The 23270-nt window shown below is 43.0% G+C and overlaps 1 protein-coding gene across 1 annotated transcript in view; it reads left to right on the forward strand.

Annotated features, from left to right (window-relative positions):
- LOC144766720 (disheveled-associated activator of morphogenesis 2-like) overlaps positions 1-23270 on the forward strand; it is a 902367-nt gene that overhangs the window by 878660 nt on the left and 437 nt on the right. Inside the window, exon 15 of the mRNA XM_078650477.1 lies at positions 15755-15838. Coding sequence (XP_078506603.1) covers positions 15755-15838 — 84 coding nt within the window. The remainder of the gene's footprint in view (positions 1-15754; positions 15839-23270) is intronic.

Consider the following 23270-nt stretch of genomic DNA (forward strand, 5'->3'; position numbering starts at 1 on the left):
AACGTCATGTAACTGCAAAGCGAAGCATAAAAGAAGATATTAACTGGAAATAGTCAATTTCAAAATTGATAATCCACCATTATGACTGGTCTGGGGATACCACTGCAAGCCTTTCTAATATTCCTGGCATATCCCATCCTGGAATTATGTGTCCCAGATTTTAGAGTAGAGCTGACGGCTGCAGGCAGCTGCCTGGCCCGGGCCTAGCTGTAACAGTAGTTAAGGGGAGTAGCAAATGCTCTCTTCTCACCTCCTCTAACCATCCCTGTCCATGATCCGACCCCACAGCCCTAAAAAAATTCTGCCTATAATCTGCTACATCAGGTGTTCAATGTGTTCGGAATTTGGCATGTACCTTTCCCTAGAAGACACTCGCGACTGGCATAACTCGCCGATGCGGGGGCTGAGTCGCATGGGTATGGGGTTAATTTTCAATAAAAAATAAAGAAATAAATCTTACCGTCGACGATCGGGTCTGTGTCGCTTAGTCCTGGCAGGAATTATCTACAGCCAGCCTCCCTCCCCTCCACTAAGCCAGTCACAATGCTGCAATGGCAGCGTTGTGATAGGCTGTGACGCCAACCACACAGGCGTCTATCAGGAGGCTGTTTTCTCTATGCAGGCTGCATGCAGCCTACATGCAGAAAACGGGACAGTGTGCATGACTTGTTTGGTCGTCCCTGGGGATGACCAAACAGTCAGCGTCCACAGCATTGGGCTAGCCACCCCTTCCTGATCTGCCCACCCACCCGCCCGCTCCCAACCAACCCCTTCTTCTGCTTTCTCGGAGTGCAAGAAGCAGAAACATAAAATAGTAAGCAATCACAATGCATAACACAGCCCTAGAAACATGATACAGTTCCTGTGCTGGTCTCGTAGACTTTTGTTCAAAACAGAACAATAGTCCCTAACAGTCCAAAATCCTAATGCAAAGTATCCAAAAACGTCTGTTTGAATTTGGGGTGTAGGGCTAAGAGGTCTAGGATGTCAGTCTTTGGACTGAAATTATCCTACAGATGACATAGTATCTATTACATTCTATGTCATGGCCTGACTCATAAGGAAAAGTGCACCCAGTTGAAAACTGGAGCAACCATGCGCTAGGAAAGCCTCGCCAAGTACAGAAGTCAACTGTACTGTTGGATTTGTCATGAATTTTATTAGGCTGGTTATTTCCCTCGTTCACAATTCCATGCTGTGTGAAGGACAAAAATGTGTAAATGTGCAAAAATACATTTAGTTTTCTACCGAAGGAAAACATTTGTGCCCATGAATAAAACATTTCCCCAATGCAGCCACCAAATATTGTGGTAATCCTTTCTCTATTCAAAATCCTAACAGCAGTTAAAACTCTGACCATTAGCAGTTTGGGAAAGTGTAGGATTTATTTTTGCAAACACCCATAAATATACAAGTATGTGGGCGTTTGCAAACTTACAAGGCTAAACACCACTTGTGCCACATGCTTTCCACCTCTTGCATGTGATTTATTGCTGCAGATTTTTTTGCACGTGTGGTGGAGACATCTGCACTATTAGAACCACTTGCACCAGGAATCCTGTTGTGAATTCCTGGAAGGCATTAATGGAGATATTTTCAGCAATACTCCGACATTTACGGTCCAAACAAAACACCTTTTTTTAATTGAGTCCCATGTCTAGGAGAGCAAGGCTGCAAAACATAGAGGGTGTTAAAGGCTAAATTGTGTTGCCAAATAAAAAATAGAACTAATCTCATTCAGCAGACCCCTTTCAGTAGAACAGTGCTGCTCAACTTAGGTCCATGAATGATAGATCCATGCCTGATTTTCCGAAGGTGCATACCTTTAAACCATCATTAATGGAACTGATTTAAATAGTCAGTGGTTATCATTAACATTTGACATCAGTACTACCTATTTGCACTATGAAGCACACCCACACTCTAGAGAACACTTCTTATTTACTTGTTGCCGAAACCTAACCGTGGTATTGTTAGAAGTGAGAGAGCGCAAATCTGAAAAATGTATAAGTGCACCATATTTACAAGCACGTAGTATTAGTTTAAATATAGATTACACCAGAGTGTTATATTCATAGAGTGGAAATGGTAAAAGTGTTTTAGTTAGAATAGAAATATATATATCTGTGTGACAACTAATGTAGAAGTTTATAGAAACGCAAGGATGATGTGAAACTCCATGTTCTTCATGTTAAGTGACTATGTGAAGGAGAAACGAAACTCCCCAAACCAATGAAAATGTGTAGGCCCATGGCAATTCACAGTAAATGTATAAGTGCTGCTACACTGACATGAGACGTGGACATAACATTTTTCTTTTAGGTATTATTAATCATAGAATTGAAATATATGTTTTATATAGATGTGTTACATTATAGTAATGTGTGTTAGTTAGAATACTGTTTAAACCAAGAAATTAAATGTTTTCAGAGTGCAGAGGCCTGTTTCATGTGATTTAGGGGCCTGAATAGATAAAGTTGCTTCTTTGATCTGCACGTGCTCGTTAAGGAGAGATCGCACAGAGTACAAACGAAGACATACTTTATGACTTATAGATATGGTATAGGCTGGAATTTGGGGCCCACAGTGGAACGGTTTGTTTGCAGGTGCGAGGGGGTTTAATCAGCTCGGTGATGAATGGGCTTTGTTCAGAGACGCCTGGCACAGGCCTGGAGGAGGCTTCAGGAATTTCCTGGGGGGTACCGACCAGCGGAGAAGAAGCCTGGGAAGCAAGGTCAACTTTAACGAAGAGTCCAGAGGAGCACCAGCATGGAATTTACCGCCAGAATCGATACCACGTGAGGGGCGTCTCTAGGGGCGTTCCTATTGGAAATGTGATTTTGTATTAGGGACAGCACCTCGGGGAGAGGACAGGACAGATGATCTGGGGAGCCTAAGAAAGCGGATGGTTAGGCAGATAGACTGAACTTAAGAGAGCGATTCACCAAGAAGACTAAGAGAAGTGCGTGATCTTCTTTGGAAGTCACCACGGCTGACACCTTTTTAGGTAAAGATCTTGTTAAGTAAGGATGTCACTTAGTACAGAGTAGGGACAGATTAATCTGAATTTTCTTTTTTGTAAATGACTCTTAAGTTGCAACTTATAGCGATTCTTGCAACTCTAATGTTATTTGAGATAATTTTGATCATTTCCTTTTGCCGATTGAGAGCATTTCGAGAATTCCTTTTCATACTGATACCTGTATATCTTTTGAATCTTATACTGAGATGTTTGTATCTCCAGATACTTTTGGCTTTATATTAAACTTTTAAACTCATTTAGTAGTCGGTGGTTCTTTAGAAGTGGTTTAAGTTCTTAATTGATTAACCTAGTAGTGGATTGCCTTTTACTCAATGACAGGTACCAACGATCTAGTCGACCCGAATTGGGATCTGGAATAATAACTATAGACCAGAAATCCCGCGTTAACAGTTGGTAGCAGAGTAGGATGGTTATCTTCTTGAGGAAGGTAATCTAGACGAGGTTAGCTTACCCCAAGGCCCCTAGACATCGAGAGATGAGCAGCGGAAGAATCGAGTACCAGAGAAGGCGCTGACGGTGCGTGAGAAGCAGCAGTGTCGGAGGAGAGTGAGTATAACAAGGGTCATGCGTGAACAGATTGCGGTGTTTTGTGTTGTATCTGTATTGTAATGTCTTGCGGAGTTGAATGCCTGTAGAGTGATTGAGAGAAGGTTGTGAGCGCGCGCAACCTGGTACTAGTAAACCTGGTAAACGGGTGAACTGGTAAAAAATCTTACGTTCGGGGTAGAGCTTAAGTGGTTCGGGTGTATCGAACACCCAGGGTAGTTGTCGACCAGAGTAGAGGGGATCATGAGGTACCATTGACCCACAGGACCGAGATAGGGGGAGTGTACGAGTGAGTGTGTGAGTAACAGACGCTGGTCGAAAGTTACTGTGTGCAAGTAACCTATCAGAGAAGGCGATTGTCTGGACGTAATCGGAAAGACATTTCGTCAGTTAAGGTGACAGCTACAGGTAGACTGTGGGCGTACAGTCAAGAAAAGTGATCGCTTGGACGGAAGTAATCATTTTTCAGAGTATGAATGGGACGCATGCATGACCGCGGAGACAAGCTGAGAAAGGAGGGGAACTGCTGCAAAGGGGGGACGAGAGACGTCACCGAGAGCCGCGCTCTGATTGGGTGGTTGGTGTGACGTCGGCTAGAGCCGCGCTCTGATTGAGCGGTTGGTGTGACGTCGGCTAGAGCCGCGCTCTGATAGGCCAGTTAGCGAGAACAGCGCTGAGATTGGTGGATTGTCACCAGGAAGTAAACGAACGCGGAGAAAATCAGAAATTGTAGATTTTGATCATGAAGTGCTTTAAAAGTTTGAGAGGAATTTTTAAAAGAAAAAGAAGTGACTCCTTTTACGGGGTAGAGGCACCGCCAGAGGGTACACCGGCTCACTATATGGCAACGAATTTCGGTTTGCACACTATAATGTGGATTAGGGATTGGAACAAGTTTACTGAAAAGAATGAGGAACTGCCGTTCCCAAAGTATGGGACGTTTAAGTTAGAGGCGTTACATCGGCTAAAAGCAACCATGTCCTCATTGAAACATCCGCCTAGACTGACCCAGTTTGAGGCCCTTAACGCGTGGATTAGGGCGGCACACGATAGAAATCTGAATAGGCGTCAAGGAAGGTTGACGCGATCGGTAAGAGCAGTGCGAGATTCCAAGTGGGATGAGGACGCCAAGAGATGGAGGGTACAGGCCATTGAGGTAGATAAGTTGTACCCAGTGAGAGAGGTGGTAGGAGGACAGAACCTTATGGAAGAGGATGAGGAGAGCGATTCGGAGGACAATCTGATAAATAGATTGCTGATGGATAGACCGCCTCCGAGAGTTGGGGAGATAGAAAATAGAGGACTCGCAAGGGTAGAGGGGGCTGCCATAGAGGGGTATGTACCGCTTCCTATATAGGAATGGACACCTATCAAAGGCGAGGAGACACCTCAACATAGTACAGCACAGAGTGTGGTTGGAAGGTTTGTGGTACAGAAGACACCAAACACTGAGCAGGTTGAGTCTTGTGGATTGCCAGATGCTCTCCAAGTACCTGTTACCATAGGACCTATAGTATCGATTTACAACCCCGAGAGAGACAGAGAGGAAGAACAAAGACGGTTAGACAGGGAGAGATTTGAAATGGAAAGGAGAAATAACACGACAAATGCCTGGAGGCAATTGCCAAGACCAGTAACGTGGAACACCCCATTCGATTCAGCAGTGGGTCCCACATCAGGACAGGAGGGTCAGAGAGGACCGATGGACCTAAGGGGACCACGGCCGAAAACTTTTAGAGAGTTGAGAGCTGACTTGAGGGAATGGGATGGGTCCGCAGAAGCACAAAGCAACAGGTCTAGAGCAGAGGCAGAATGGGGAAGTCGAGGCAACGGGACAGTATCTCACTGCGGGGCTAGCGAAAGCAGTCAGGAGCGTGAGGGTCAAAGTCAGGAGAATAGAGGAGTTACGCGTCCTATGGATGATAGGGAACAGCAGGAGCAGAACGGTAGAGGTATCGAGTGTGAAGAGATGTCTCGTCTCTGGGAAAAGGGTGGGGACCAAATGGTACTAGCTTACAGAGATAGGTTTAGGTGCGCTCATCACGCACTTGGAGAAGATGTACAACACTGGAATAGAGGGAACAGTGAGAGATCTCGCCATACATCGAGTAGTCAGAGATCACAGGCAAACTGTGAGGAAAGGGGGAGCAATGGGATGTCTAGCCATGCACCCAGAGAAACCAGGCAGGATGGGGAAGGTAGGACCATGAGGCCCAATGGAGTGTTTCATCATCCGCCCCGAGAGGACGGAACTGCATGGGACCTGGAGGGGTGGGAGCATGGGAGGACTCCTCGTAACTCGCCTGAGCCCAGACGTAGGACTCGGAGCTGGGATGGGAGAGATGTGAATGGACCCCCTAGAGCTAGCATACTGAAAGCTGCGGTGAAGGCCAAAAGACTCGATGTTACCAGCTTAAAATCAGATGTGGATGAGATCATAGATGGAACGTTGGCCTTAGAAAGAATTGAGCTGTATGAACAAGATGAGTTGCTGTTTATAGCGAAGGACATTACCCGAAAGGCAAGAGCAATTCATGAAAAACTGTCTGAACTGGCAGACAAGTATATGGTAGATTTGTCCAGAACAAAGACCCTACAGGGTAACCATAGGTTACAGTATACAGACCAAGATTTAGATGAGAAGAGGACTACAGGATTAAAAACACACATAAGGGAACTGATAACAGGAATAAGAGTGTGGAGGGATCTGGACAAATGGGAAGAGAGGTGGGCGAAAAGGGGCACTGTCAGACGGAGCACAAGTGTGATGTCTCCGGAAGGAAGGGTAATGCAGATGGAGGCATTTCCTTTGAGAGAAATATCGAATGGGAATTACGTACATGTGCCCTGGAGTAGAGGAGATTTAGCTGCATTTACCAACTCATTTCCGAAGTTAAGGGACAATCCAGTTGAGTGGTAAAAGCAGGTAGAAAGATTTGTGAAGATCTCCAAAGTATTGTGGATTGATTTGAACACATTATTTGACATTGTGGTCCCAGGAGATTTGTGGACAGCATGCAAGACTAGTGTCGAATGGCCAGCTGCAGAACCAGAAAGAGATGCTGCTACAAATGGACCGGCTGAAATTGTGATGCAAAAGTATGAAAGAGTAATAACTTGGCTGAAAGACAAGGTACCACCACAAGACATAGATTCTGTAAAAATAGACCGAACAAGACAGGAACCCAAGGAGACAGTTCATGAGTTTTATGAGAGATTGCTGAAAACATTCAAACAATATAGTGGACTCGATGTGATGGAACCCAAAGATATAGAACAGTTTGTATCAAAGTTCGTTTTGGGGTTGAGACCTGATATTTGTTTAATGATTCAACAACATTTAATTTGCTGGCAGAACAGACCACTGGATGAGATTTTGAGGTATGCAAGGTACTGCAGCGATGAAATAGATTCCAAAGCAAAGAAGCTGAAAGAAAAGCTAATGGTAGTGCAGATGCACTCAGCTGGAAAGGGCGGACAGCAGGGAACAGGGACAATGGGACGGAAATCAAATAATCAGAATAAGGACAGTGAGGATAACCCGAGACCTAGAATAGACTTTGCCACATTAAAGAGGACGACAAAGTGCCATCAGTGTCACCAGGTGGGACATTGGAGACGCGAGTGTCCCTTTAACCCTGAAAACGGAGAAATAGAGGTAGAGGAGGAAGTTCAAGAGGTTCCAGTTCAAGGGGTGACAGTGTCAAAGAACAAGGTGGTCAAAGGGGGGACGTCAGCTCCACGAGCTCAGTTTCCGCAGCCACCTATGATTGCGACAGGGGGAAAAGTCTTTAGACAAATGCCTCTTTTTTTAGAGGAAGAAAGATGTTATTACATTGACCCTTTGACGGGACAGCGTGTAAGCAAAGAAGAGGACTGTACCCTCGGGGCAGTTCTAGAAGTGGATCAGAGAGGGCCATTTGTTGAGGCAGAGGTAGCAGGGTGTCCCACAACATTCTTGGTGGATACTGGAGCTACTCGATCAACTCTGAGATCTGCAGTGGTTCCTGATCTACCAATGTCGGGGGAAACAATTCAGGTGGTTGGAGTCGCAAACAAGAGAATGACGAGTCCTTTGACGGAACCAGTGTCAGTGAGAATCGGAAACTACATGAATGAACATCAGTTCGTAGTATGTGATTCAAGTCCTGTGTGTCTGTTAGGAAGGGACTTGTTATGCAAATTGAACTGCACCATATATTGCACACCTCAGGGAGTGGAAGTACAGACTACAGACGATGATGCGACCTTTAAGGTTGTTAATTCAAGAACATGTATAGAACTGTACCCTACTCTGACTGTGGAGGAACTTCCTTGGGACTTACGCGAGGCAGTATCATCAGAAGTATGGGATTTTACCTGAGAAGAGATAGGATTGATCAAAGGGGTAGAGCCAGTGAAGATCATGGTGAAACCAAATGCCGTATATCCAAGAACGCCTCAATACAAACTGTCCCAAGAGACGATTGCAGGAATAAAGCCTGTGATCGATTCTATGATTCAACAGGGAATGCTGAAGGAAATCGTGGGTAGTCCATGTAACTCCCCGATTATGGGATTGCAGAAACCTAGTGGGAAGTTCAGAATAGTTCAAGATCTTCGAAAAATCAATGAGATAGATGTTTCATGTTGTCCAGTGGTACCGAATCCATCAGTGATACTGTTTCAGATACCATTCCAAGCTGAATGGTTCACAGTGATAGATCTTTGTCAGGCCTTCTTTTCAATCCCATTAGATGAGGAAAGCCAGTACCTTTTTGCTTTTAAAATGGAAGATCACGTTTTAACATGGTGTAGAATCCCACAAGGATTCACCGATAGTCCTTCAATCTTCAACCAGCTGTTGAAGAAGAATCTTGAAAGTCTAGTACTGCCACAGAACTCAGTTCTGGTCCAGTACATAGACGACCTACTTGTTGCGTCAGAAACAGAGGAAGCGTGTAAGACAGATTCCATCGCCCTATTGAATCATTTAGCTGAAAATGGGCATAAGGTATCTCCGAGCAAATTGCAGTACTGTCTGACAGAAGTACAGTACTTGGGTCACAGGTTGGAAAAAGGAAAGTGCAAGGTGTCACCAGACAGAATAGAAGCGATAATGAAAATGAGTGCACCTACAACACAGAGAGAAGTCAGGATGTTTCTAGGAATGGTTGGTTATTGTCGACAGTGGATAGCTAACTTTTCACTGAAAGCAAAACCCTTACAGAAACTGACGCACAAGGAGGTGAGTGATCCGGTACCATGGGACAATGAGTGCTTGATGGCGTTCCTACAGTTGAGAGATGACTTATGTCGTGCTCCGGCTCTAGGGATGCCTGACTACGACAAATCTTTTTCACTTTACTGCTGCGAGAGAGGGGATGTGCTTTGTCAGTTCTTGTCCAAATCCATGGAAATGGCCGTAGACCAGTTGCATATTTTTCGGCTACATTAGATCCGGTAGCGGCAGCGTTGCCCGGATGTCTCAAATCCGTTGCTGCAACTGGTGTCAGCATTCAGCGTTGTGAAAGCATTGTAATGGGACACCAGTTAGTGGTGTATGTACCTCATTCTGTGGAATTGTTAATGACCCGGACCAAGACACAGCACTTCACCAACAGTAGGCTCACGCGCTATGAGCAAGTTATTCTTGCTGCAGAGAACGTGACCCTTAAGAGGTGCTCTGTTTTGAATCCTGCTACGTTGATGCCACTTCCCAGTGATATCGATGGCGAAGAATGTGAAGATCACGATTGCCTTGATGTGACTGAACTATGCACGAAGCCAAGACCAGATATTGTGGATGAGCCATTGATCGACCCTGATGAAATTTATTTTGTTGATGGCTCATGTTTAAGAGACGATACTGGTCGGTTGAGAGCAGCTTATGCTGTTTGCACCATTACTGGAGTTGTGGAAGCCGCTTTCCTGGAACGAGTACACTCCGCACAGGTAGCAGAGATCATTGCATTAACCCGTGCCTGTATAGCAGGTAATAAAAATAGAGTCACCATATATACTGATAGCCAATATGGTTTCGGTGTTGTTCATGATTTCGGGCAATTGTGGTCTCAGAGGGGTTACATGACCTCCTCTGGTTCGCCAATTAGAAATGGAGAATTTGTGCGGCTGTTGTTGGAAGCATTACAGGGTCCAGCCGCAATTGCTATTGTAAAGTGTGTAGCTCATACAAAAAATACCGATTTTGTGTCGCAGGGAAACAGGTATGCTGATGAGGTTGCCCGCTATTGTGCGGAGCATGGATATTCGTTCACAAAAGTGGAAATAGATGGGGCTCAGGAGAAAACAGAACTGAATATGATGTTAGAAACTGTAGACACTTGGGAGGATTTAAGAGTGATACAAGAGAATGCACCAGAATCAGAGAAACGGGCATGGGAAACAGCAGGTTGTGTAAGAAGCAAAATGGATTTTTGGGTTTCAGCAGATGGAAGAGCAGTGCTACCTGAGGAGTTAGCGAGTCCAATGGCACGACAGATACATGGTCCAGTACACTTGGGAAGGGATGCCATGCTGAGGGTATTCAGGCAAACTTGGTACTGCCCTAAGTTTAGGATTGCAGCAGAATCAGTGTGCAAACGTTGCGTTACTTGTCAACAGTTGAACGTAGGGAAAAGAACACCAGTTACACTGAGTCACATTGGGAGGTCTGGGGGGCCTTTCAACAGGATGCAATTGGATTTTATTGAAATGCCAAAATTCAACCGCCTTAGGTATGTTCTGGTGATTGTTTGCTTATTCTCCAGATGGGTTGAAGCATATCCTACACGCAGGTGCGATACACTCACAGTAGCAAAGTTGTTGCTTAGAGAGTTGATACCGCGCTTCGGGGTGCCTGCCTCTCTGGAATCGGACAGAGGAACTCATTTTAACAGCGAAATTGTGAAGATGCTTTGCTCTGCATTAAATATTGATCAGAAACTGCACTGTAGCTATCGACCAGAGGCCTCAGGTGTAGTGGAGCAGATAAATGGGACACTGAAATGTCGATTAGCTAAAGTATGCTCATCAACTTCCTTGAGTTGGCCTGATGCTCTTCCTCTAGTCCTTATGAGCATGCGCAGCACACCCGACTGGAGGACAGGTCTCTCTCCACACGAGGTGCTGATGGGGAGGGCGATGAGACTTCCTTCTGTCCCAACTGCCGCATTATTGAACATTACAGATGACCTGATCCTGGATTATTGCAAAGGTTGTCTGACGCCATTCATTCTGTGTCTCTTCAGGTATAGGCTGCAGAGGTTCCGTCTTCAAGAAATTTGTGCCACAACCTGTGCCCAGGAGATTGGGTCCTGGTGAAGAAGCACGTTCGGAAGAATTGTTTAGACGTGCGCTGGCAGGGGCCCTATCAGGTGATCCTGGTGACGAACACTGCTGTCAAGTGCGGAGGACTGCCTAATTGGATCCACGCATCCCACACTCGAAAGGTTCCAGCACCCCTGGAAGAAACGGCTCCTCTCACAGACGACAATCCAAGTGTGGAAGAAGAATCACAGGAGGGGATCAGTCAAGCTGTGGGGGTGTCTGAAGAAGTTGGGAGTGCAACAGATCTAGAAGAAGAAAGGCAGGACGGCAGTGAAACTGAAGTTGCCACAGAAGGAGAAAGTGGTTGTGACTACGACTCAGACACAGACCGGTACCAGAGTGATCAAGAACAGAGTGTGAGGACAAGAAGTAGGAGAACAAGACGTGGAGAAGTTAGTTGGCCCGAAAGAAAACAAAGGCCGAACTTGAAGCTGACTTCAGAAAGAACTCTTGCTCCTATATCCGAAGACTCAGATCCAGAAGAAAGTGTGCAAGACCAAGAGCAGGGGGGGTCCAAGGAGATCAAGGAGAGTGCGAGTGCCTAGCAGAAGATACGCTACTCCTGAGTGGACCTACCTCGCTACAGATGTCCTCAGCGGGACGCAGAACTGGGAGGGTGAGAGAAGTGACCCTGACCAGAACTGACCCAATCATCACAGTGGAAGTAAAGTTCCTGGTACCAGGATTGGAGGTTGAAAGACTGCTGACACTCAACATCGTCTATCCTCCTCTCCTGAGCGGAATAAGAAAATTGATCTTTGAGACAGTTGAATTTCCGTGTTGCTGTTCAAGGTGTCCAATACTGGAGGGAATCCTTCTTCGTATGGAAATATTTGAACTAGTGGTGGAAGTTCTTGGAACACTCATAGTCTCGGACTATTAAAGACTTTGTAAAGAACTTTGTAAATACGGATTGAAAGATAACCTAGCGCCGAGTGGAAGAAGAAAGAGTTAGGGAATTCCCTTTTAGTGGATGGAGAAGGGCTAGGGTTGTCTATTGTTACAGAAAAGAGAGACTGTTCTTGCGGAGTGAATTGTCAGCTTCCAGGTGTGGTTCAAAGAGAGACTTTGTGCAAAGAAGAGAAACATCGGAATTTAGTAAGAGACTTTGGCTGAGAACGGCAACCAGAGTTGCACTGTTTGAGGATCATGGAGGCTGGCAACCCGAACCGCAGGGCAAAATGCATAGTAGGCACACTTTTAGTGGTAGTGATTTCTCTTATAGTTTTAGTAGTTACTATATCATATGTAGTGGGGCATGAAAGTGAAGCAAAAGCAAGAGAAGAAGCTAAAAGAGTATCGACACAGAGACCTACTACTGCTGTACAGGGTAGAGTTAACACAGAGAAGGAGAAAGCTGTGTTAGATGCTGAGATTAAGAGATTACACACTGATGAATCCCAGGGGAATTTTAAGTCAAATGCTTATGCTAAACTGCTGTGCGAATACGTTGATGTCATGGAGGCGAAAAATTGCTACGTCTGCATGAAATTGCCAGCATCGGTAGATGAGGGTATTAGGTACCACCATCTTCCATTGACTTATGGAATCACATGTAGTTTACTGCTGAGCATATTTTATGAACGGGATGGATTCGAGTATTACTTCTCGAACTTCGATTCCGTGTTGCCAGAGGTGCCAAATTTCAAACATCTCAATAAGTGGGATTATTACAAGAGTGAGGACCGGTTACAGAAATGTTTCTTACCATGCAGAACATTAGACACTTCACATGCCCGAAGGAATAATTTAACTTGTTCCGTGTCAAAAATTGAGAAAAAGTTTATAGGGCAGGTGGATACTCGATACAGGAGACAAAAGATTCTAAAAACTTCAGGTCAATGGGAAACAGATTGGACTGAAGAAGAAAGAGCACACAAAAGCAAGGGTAGCAGTGGTCCAATAGCATTAGATCGAGAAAAGAAAGGGAAACTATGTATACATAGGGGTCAAACCTATTACGAGAATGTGTTTGTGGGAGAAGTCAGTTGTGAACATGCTTTCCAGTTAGAATATTATTCTAAGGACTTTTTGAAGGAGATGCAGGTGATCCCCAATGTATATATTTTTTGTGGAAGGAATGCATATGTGAAACTACCAGATAATTGGTATGGATCATGTTATTTGGCAATTGTCTTCCCGAAAATATATCATGTTGAAGAATTAGAGTCCAAAAAAGGAGGAGCTCAAGCAAGAGGAAGGAGAGATGCAAGCTCTGAAGTAATTGGAGACATATTTGGAGCTGCATTTCCTCTTTTAGGGTTAATACTGAATGACATCAAAATTAGAAGGTTGGCAACAGTTTTAGATAGATTATCTGCCAGTACTGCTAGATCTTTAATGCTGGTGGAGGGAGAGATGCAATCGATAAGGGCAATGGTTCTTCAGAATCGACTTGCTCTAGACGTTCTGTTAGCCAAAGAGGGCGGAGTCTGTAAGGCTTTGAAGGTCCAGGAATGTTGCACTTACATTCCAGACAATTCAAAACCTCTAGAGAAGTACATACAAAACATTACTTTGATTCACCGTGAGATTGAGGATTTGGCGCAGGTAAATGTGTGGGAAAAAGTAGGACAAGGAATGGGAAAGGTTGGAGGTTGGTTTGCAAACCTGGGAAAGGGTTTCGTTTGGTACATACTGAAACCCATCATCATAATAGTGATTTGTGTAATCACTTTGTGGGGATTGGTGCGGTTGTACAAATGGTACAGAGCGAATAGGTTGCAGAGATCCATGCGAGAGCAGGGGAGAAGATTAGCTGCGATGCAGGAGAATCAGTATAGGAGTCTGAGGGCTCTAGAAGAGATGAAACGAGGGAATAATGCAACGACTTCAGTTTGATAATCTATACCTAAAATGAGGGTGTTGCGATGATGATGACTACTGGAAGTCATCAAAGGGGGATTGAGAGAGCGCAAATCTGAAAAATGTATAAGTGCACCATATTTACAAGCACGTAGTATTAGTTTAAATATAGATTACACCAGAGTGTTATATTCATAGAGTGGAAATGGTAAAAGTGTTTTAGTTAGAATAGAAAAATATATATCTGTGTGACAACTAATGTAGAAGTTTATAGAAACGCAAGGATGATGTGAAACTCCATGTTCTTCATGTTAAGTGACTATGTGAAGGAGAAACGAAACTCCCCAAACCAATGAAAATGTGTAGGCCCATGGCAATTCACAGTAAATGTATAAGTGCTGCTACACTGACATGAGACGTGGACATAACATTTTTCTTGTAGGTATTATTAATCATAGAATTGAAATATATGTTTTATATAGATGTGTTACATTATAGTAATGTGTGTTAGTTAGAATACTGTTTAAACCAAGAAATTAAATGTTTTCAGAGTGCAGAGGCCTGTTTCATGTGATTTAGAGGCCTGAATAGATAAAGTTGCTTCTTTGATCTGCACGTGCTCGTTAAGGAGAGATCGCACAGAGTACAAACGAAGACATACTTTATGACTTATAGATATGGTATAGGCTGGAATTTGGGGCCCACAGTGGAACGGTTTGTTTGCAGGTGCGAGGGGGTTTAATCAGCTCGGTGATGAATGGGCTTTGTTCAGAGACGCCTGGCACAGGTCTGGAGGAGGCTTCAGGAGTTTCCTGGGGGGTACCGACCAGCGGAGAAGAAGCCTGGGAAGCAAGGTCAACTTTAACGAAGAGTCCAGAGGAGCACCAGCATGGAATTTACTGCCAGAATCGATACCACGTGAGGGGCGTCTCTAGGGGCGTCCCTATTGGAAATGTGATTTTGTATTAGGGACAGCACCTCGGGGAGAGGACAGGACAGATGATCTGGGGAGCCTAAGAAAGCGGATGGTTAGGCAGATAGACTGAACTTAAGAGAGCGATTCACCAAGAAGACTAAGAGAAGTGCGTGATCTTCTTTGGAAGTCACCACGGCTGACACCTTTTTAGGTAAAGATCTTGTTAAGTAAGGATGTCACTTAGTATAGAGTAGGGACAGATTAATCTGAATTTTCTTTTTTGTAAATGACTCTTAAGTTGCAACTTATAGCGATTCTTGCAACTCTAATGTTATTTGAGATAATTTTGATAATTTCCTTTTGCCGATTGAGAGCATTTCGAGAATTCCTTTTCATACTGATACCTGTATATCTTTTGAATCTTATACTGAGATGTTTGTATCTCCAGATACTTTTGGCTTTATAATAAACTTTTAAACTCATTTAGTAGTCAGTGGTTCTTTAGAAGTGGTTTAAGTTCTTAATTGATTAACCTAGTAGTGGATTGCCTTTTACTCAATGACAGGTACCAACGATCTAGTCGACCCGAATTGGGATCTGGAATAATAACTATAGACCAGAAATCCCGCGTTAACAGTAGGAAGATCAACACCTGCTTCTGGTCTACAAACATTCTTCATACTTCCTCTGCTCCGCCACTCGCCACCAACTACCACCTTTAAAACCTCTTCGGAACGATGTACTTTCCATTATTAAAATACACACCCATACTGATTGCTATCCTATAGCTTCTTGTAAACAAATCACTGCTTTTGGATCAGTTAAGGAAGTGTAATAAGCCATATTAATGCATTTTCTTTGACACACGTTTTTCGTGAGGTATCCTTAAGTTGACAAAAGAAACAAGCATTTTTCAAGACCTCTCAGTTTATCTTCGTGAAGATGTAAGCTAGCGATACATATTCCTACATTTAGAGTAGATAAGTTGATGGAGCATGTAATTGTATGATATTAACACTTGAATAAATTCATAACCAGCCAACACCAATTAAGACAGACTCTGCTTTTAGCATTTGGGCAATTGCTTATTTTGTACACAAGTATTTACTATTAATGGCATGAGTTTTATGTCACAGGATATCATCCAGAAATATGAAGAGAAATATGCACAACTGTCAAAAAGATGTGAGGAGATGAAGAAACTGTACAATGATGTACTGGTAAGTATGGCAGTGTCTGTCTGCGAGGGTGTGTAAAGGAACCCTGGGTCGAGTTCGCAGAGTTGCACTACGCGGAACTCCGCGAAGTGCAAAAAAAACTCTGGCGCACTACACGGAGCTCCACAAGTAGCAGAGTACGATAGAAAAATGATGTTTGTGGTGAGTGCACAATGCCAGATGCTCGTCCGCACTGCGCAATCATCGCACACAGCACCATGCACAGCGCAAGCGGTCCCTTCTTTCCTTTTCTGCTGCTCGAGTAGATTTTTACTCGAGCAGCTTTCTCAACGCAAATGGGCTGTTTCTCAATGAGAGCAGTCGCGAGCATACGCTGCCACTCACAATGAGAAACCTGCCCCCCCTGCGTTGAGAAATGTAGCTGGGATGTTGATTTTACACGCTCGTGCTCTTTAACTTGATGTTGGCGATCGCAAACAAGGATGAATCTCACCGGGAGGTTGATTTTCCTCGCTCGTGGATGCCAGCTTGACGTTGATGAACGCGAGCGATGTAAAAAAGGAACTCCGCTCCATGTAACGTGGAGTGCAGAAAACTTAGCAAACTCTGCACGCGGAGCAGAGTTCACCTCCCAGGGTTAGTGTAAAGTACAGTGAATGCATCTACATCAGTCAGATTTCTGTTAGCAATCATTTACTCTGTTTCGTATACACATATCACTGAAAGGGATCTAACATGTAACTGTATATTGTTGCTTTTGAGTATGTTAAAGTTTCCTCCATGATCCAAGCATTTCCTGAACTTTCCACAAAGGAGCCTGCCCTGTGCAGGTCATGAGCTGGAACTCTTTTATAACTATCTTCTGATCACTATTTTTCCTTTTTCCAGGTTGGAATACAAATCAAAGTGTAGGTGTTAGCTCAGTCGGAAATTTCATATTTATAGTTAGGAATTTGGAGTGTGGGGGTATGAAGATGGAGAGGGTTCTGTGGACTTGACACAGCCTAATTATCAGAAATTGTTTCTAAACCCTATTGCAGAGCAACACATTTGCATTCGCACTTGGGAGAGTGCTAATGAGTTCTATGTTTGGAGAGATCATGATGTAGTGTGGCTAAAGGTTGTTAAGCCAACATATCAACAGAGAGAGCCGAGACAACCCTTGCCTTGGCTCTTGGTCTAAGAGCCCATAAACGAGTTGAGCCTATAAAAATATTTCACATGTAATTCATTAAAAGAAATCATGTTAAAATATATTATGTCTCCTAAATTCACAAAACTGTATTGCGTCAAAACGCCCCAGCAACTCACCTTAGCACATCGAATTATTTGAGAAGTATTTATTAAATGTGAAAGTTTTCAAACATGATCTGAGAAATGTTCCTGCTCCGCCCGGATGACAATGCTATCTATCACTGGTCACATTTACCCTACATTTGGCCTAGATTCTTATTCTAGCGATGGAGCAACATTACAAGCTATTAAACACGAAATGTTTTGTACAGGTCAATCTCGAAAGGTGCTGTCATAATATTGAACAAATAAAGGAGGCTCAGTGAAATAAAGTATTTGCTGAGGAGCACACAATTTACTGAAGCCGGGAAGCTGGGATTGTAGTCAGATTTTTCCACGTTCACGTTGCGCAATTCAGCCATTAGATGTGTATTTCTTCCGGACATATAGGGCCAGATGTAGGTAATTCTATTTTACCGATTCATAATTACCGAATTTTACCGATTCGGTATTTATGAATCGGTAAACTAGAGGTAGTCAGATGTAGGTAAATTTCTTTTCACATTTACCGAATCGGTAAGATTCGGTATTTACCGATTCGGTAAATACCGAATCGGTATTGCCCATTGATTCCTATGGGCCTTGAAGCCCATAGAAATCAATGGGCAATACCGATTGGGTATTTACATAATCGGTAAATACCGAATCCTGCAAGAGTGCAGGGTGTGTCACTTTGACACCCTCTAGCACCCGAAATACAGGCATGTGTGCCATGTGGCACACATACATGCCCTAAGGGCATGTTTGTGTGTCACATGGCACAGGTGTGCATGCATAGATGTGCATGCACACCTGAATTCGGTATTTTACCACCCAATAGGATTGGGTGGTAAAATACCGTCTCTTAAGGGCCTGTGGCACTCTCAGGAGTGTCACCTACATGTGGAATTACCGAATTGGTAAAATTACCGATTCGGTATTTTACAGAATCGGTAAATTTACCGAATCGGTAAATTTACCGATTCTGTAAAATGCTGGCCCCTACATGCCGAATCCTAAATACCGGTCGGCAACTGCCGAAATCGGAAGTTACCGACCGGTAATTCCTCTCCTACATCTGGCCTCAAATGTTGATGCTTTGTCCTTAATTCTTGGAGGGTGAGATTAAAGCATGGGTGACTGGCAGAATCGACATTTTATTTTTGGCAGTTTTAAATACACTTACTTTTATCAGAAGGATATTTGTTGATATTCGCAGGATTAGTAACCAAGGTCGGGATTCAAACCTGGCTCCCTGTGTTATGTGGTCGGCCGCTGTAGCCACTAAGCCACAGGAACCTTCCTCTCATTTTTGATCGACGTTCCAAGGGAACCTCAAGCTGAGCCAGAGCCAGTTATCTGGCTTTCAGTGGCTCGAACATTCAGTGGCTTGTCAACCTCTCTATGTGCGGCTTGATGAATTAGAAAATGGTTGATGGACATGAGTGCGGGATGGTGTAACTAGAGTAATGAAATGATTGGCATCTGTTTAGGAGTCATGACAAGGCATGGTTAATGTGTGTATTTAAGGAGCTGTGTGCTTGTGTGAATGAGATTTATGTACTATATGGTAGGGTTGATTATTGAGAAGGCAAATTGATATTTTCTGTAGATTAAAACATCTTCATGTGATCGATTAATGAGGTTAACTGATTTTGGACACAATGACTGATGTGTTTGAAAGATGTTGAATGTGAGTGATGGTTAGTAATGTAGTGTCCTCAAAAGAAGTGGCACAAAGTGAAGAAAAATGTGTGTTGTACATGTTTAACATTGTATATTAACAACTTTTAAAAGATAATAAAGCATAAATGAGTCCACAAGGAACTTTAATGTATGTTTCTGGGCATCAATTAGATTGTATGTCACAATTAATACAAACACAGCTTGTTCAGTAAACTGTAGTTGTGCAAATTCCTTGATCAACCTTTTTGGTCAGGCACTAAAGTTAGAGAAAGGGAGTTTGCCAACATGTTAGCCTCAAATGTGTTACCATGCATCTAGATGCAAATACAGATCCTGCTTACAGAATATCCTGGGACCATGACAAATGGTAAGAAAAACATTTTCAGCCTCAGGATGGTGCCTGATAGAAGGTTTTAGGATAGTATTTCTGCCTTCCCATTGGATTACAGTAAACATTTACATGTGTCCCACACAGTTGTTTTTCTTTATTAAGCACACTTCTCTTAAAGTACACCTTGGTTCTAGACAATGGATCCAGGTTTCATTCTAGTTATCCTACCTTTTGGGAAGGCAATGGGCCAGATTCACAAACGTGGCCTGAGACGACAGTCTAACTTTACTTTTTTCGGTATTTACAAAGGCTATTTATGTGTAGTAATATTGGACTTTTGTCTCAGTTAAACTTAGGTTTTGGTCTGAAGTTTAACTTTTTGGTCTCAGTTACACTTAAGACCAAAACTTAAGTTTAACTGAGACAAAACTCTAACTTTACTACTCTTAAATGCCCTTTGTGAATACCGAAAGCCATAAAGTTAGACTTTCATCTCAGTTCACTTTTGTGGATCAGGCTCTCTGTATTCAAGACATCACTAAAAACCTCCACTCTCCTCTAGCGGGCAACTTCAGCCAGAGTAGTTTTCCTAGTATCTACTTCCTCTGCTGTTAGTTTTTTTTAATTGTGAGGAGTGTTTATTCGTCCCTTGAGACAGTGTTAGCCCCGATGCCGAAATGGCCCACATAAGAACAATTTACAGTTTACCTGCTACCTTTCCACTTACTGCCCTTCTATATCAAGGATGTTTGTTCAGGAAGCATAACAGAAGTTTGTTATGCATTAGACTGTATCCCTCACCCAAACTCCAAGGGAGTACAGACACACATTTTAAGCTACCTAAACCACAGTCTGATTGGAAGCTGAGTAGACTGAACATTACACGGAATAGAGGCTAGTAATTTCTTATCCCTTATGCTTTTGGTTTTATTCAGTAGCTTCAAGTTAATGTCAGCTGCAGGACTTGTTATCATCATTTGAACAATTTGGAAAGTATTACCAAATTAAAATTTTGATGATATATGGGGCAACCATATTGATCAAATCTTGGTTTCTCTCACCTGACCTCTCTGCTGAAATACATATCCACCTCAATCCGAATAGCCCTATTTACCTTTCTCTTTAATAACAATAGACTACTACTTACTCTAGGAAACATTGTCCTTTTCCTTCAAGGCTACATTAACCAAACCTTTTAAGAGGTAAGGACTGTATTCCTAAAATAGACTTTTACACCTGCCCCTACGTTTCCAGGGCCTCGTTCACATAAATAAAGGGGTTGAAGGCATTTGCGTTGCCCTTTTTTTTTAAATGTTCATGTATGGGTGTGAAGTTAGAGATATTCCCATATTTGAACGAATGGTATAGCTCTTATGCTGTATGGGATTTTACCCATGTGCATGACTTACTAAGACATGCATGTGCTCCCAAAATCGTGCTGAATGTGCACCAAACCAGAGGTGGTGTTTATTTGACAGGGGAAAAAAGATGCACTAGATTCATCCAGGGATCATCCCCCACGGGGTTATTCAGTCACAGTCCGTGCCCAACAGAGGCACTCTAACCAATTATTACTATGGTTGCTCATGCATAGAGACTGGAAGGTACTGTATTGTCAGTATCAGATCATGTGGACACTGCTCTTTGGCAATCAAGGGGGACCATCCAGGCCCATAAGAGTGTGTGTGTGGTCTCTGACTGAGTCACCTTTCCATAGACTTTTGAGGTGTCCCTCAGGTGACCTGAGCCACCATCCCCAACACACGAAAGTGAAGGTAAACCACTGTTCTCTGTTCCTGTAATGTGCTGTATTCAGTTCATACATACATACATACATACATCTCTTTAACTATATCTTAGAGATAATTTTAGTTTGTATCTTTTTTAATGTGGCTTGAAAATACACCATCTGCATTGCACTTCATTCCACTTCTCACCTTCTTTAGTCCCCTGGGGTCATATCATGTAAAATGATCCACATTTAAAGTCAGAGTTGTGAACACTGTAATTGGATGAGTGCAACCTAGAACTGTATTCTATTTTTCCCAAAAGGTGTACTCTCCTCAGGAAAGGCACACATTTTCACCTGCTCTGGTGACTAAGCAGGGGTTAAACACTGTCTGGTGGTTTATAATTAGCAGTGAATTTTTCAATGTAGACCAACTGGCCTAAAGATAAATATGGGTGCAAGGATCCTACTGCAGGCAGGAAGAGTGAGTGACTGTATCCACCAGCGTGGATACAATAGAGGCTATCCGGGACACTCAAAGGAGAGTGCATTACTTTGAGCTACTTCTTAGGTAGCACACAGGTAGTGTACTTCTCACAAGACTGTTTGCACTTGCACCCACATTGGCAATATGACACAGGTGCAGGGAAAAAGCATTCACATGCATGCATCCACACCCCCAAGCAAATGACGAAACAGTCCTTTACCATTGCACAGGAGCAAAATGTGTCTCCACACATTTGCAAACACTAAACAGGCTACAACGTATGTTATGAGTAGCCCATTCTGCAAAATGCAAGTGCCCAGGGGTTGCACAAAACATACATACATGCCCAGTGTGCCCCAGGAACACTTCTGTAATATGACCTCTGGGTTCTTGAATATTGTTAGGTGATTTACTTTGTCATCTTCAAGGCCTGCTGACCAAGTCAATAGAACGTCCTGTAATGCCTTCTTCCGTTGCAGCTTCTCTAACATAGGACTTGATTGTTATAACCTGAGAGGCCAGCAATTTCTTTTGGACCATGAAAAATAAAACTCGGAAATAAAAACATGCTTTTATTAGTATTTTTCAAACTCTATTAGTTTAATCTTTTTTGATACCCACAATTTGCTTTCTAATATTTATAAATATTTTTGTTCTGGTGACGAACACTGACTACAGTTTTGAGAATGGGCCACTGACCACTGCAAAATGACCTTTCCTTTACATTCACAATGAGGCGGGTGCTCAAATGACCCCATCATCATTGCTAAAGGGCTACAACCTTATTCGAGTTGCTAAACATTGATACATAGTATTCGGAATCCCAATCTGGAAGGAGCGTTCTAAAACCTCCCGTTCCAAATTCAGTATGCATTTCTAAACACATTTGCAATTTGGTATGTACTTAAAGAATCACAAAATGGGTTCAGAATAAACTAAAAAGCCATTAAGCAGTAACAAACCCTGTCATTTAAAATCACAGGGTTTGCGACCCTTAAATGGATTTATACATCTGGCCCTAAATTTGTATGCATAAGCGAGAAACTCTGAGAGTGCGATATGTACGTCTTTCCATGGAGACCCATTTACTAACACTTTAGCACTGTGGTAAAGTGATGCAAAGTCATCCAAAGCGGCACAAAGTCACACATTAATATTACGTTTCCAACACAAACAGTATTTTGGCTGAAAAGTGATCTTTTTCAGCAAAAAACGAATTCACGCTGCCTTTTGTTTTTTGCATCAAGGGACATTACTGGGGCACTACAGTGCAAACAGCCATTGTTTTTTGACGCAAAAGTCCATCTACTAAGTTACCCTGATGGGGCCTTACATCAAAACCTAGATCCCCATTTAGGGGGGCATGGCATAGGGCAGCACAGCAATTCACCTTACTGCGCTGCCCTACGTCAAAGTGAAAGTGTAGGTATTCATCTAATATGGTGCATTTATCTCCTCTCCCCCAGCACTGGTCCAGTTTGGGCAGCCTAGCGCCAATGCAGGCACTCCAAACACCCACACAATGCATGTGTGTTGCAGTTCACAGACTACATCCAGTTCAAATAATCCTTCTATGTTTGTCTAGACACAAATTTGTACTGGAATAGTAGGCTATCTATACAAATTCTGTAGTAGACAGCACATGCTAATCTCGGCGAGGTTGTGTGTCACGTAAGGCAGTCTTTGGGAGTGTCAGCACAGAGGAAGACAGCAGAGGCAGGTCAATCTTAGTAGATATGGTTGTGCACTGTGTCTTCTCTTTTGCTCAACACAGTACTGTAAATTTGGTTGATGCTCTGCTTCAAGGGTAAAAATGTCTAAATCTGTCCCTTCATATTGCTTATATTTACCTTTATATATACAATATGATAGAATAGTGTGATGAAACCAAAGAAAAAATGTAGTTCTTTAATCAATGCCTTCTGATCCTCTGTTATTGTTTTAGGATGAAATACTTTAAAAACTCTGA

This window comes from Lissotriton helveticus, chromosome 7 (genome assembly GCF_964261635.1).
Source record: "Lissotriton helveticus chromosome 7, aLisHel1.1, whole genome shotgun sequence".
Taxonomy (NCBI): domain Eukaryota; kingdom Metazoa; phylum Chordata; class Amphibia; order Caudata; family Salamandridae; genus Lissotriton; species Lissotriton helveticus.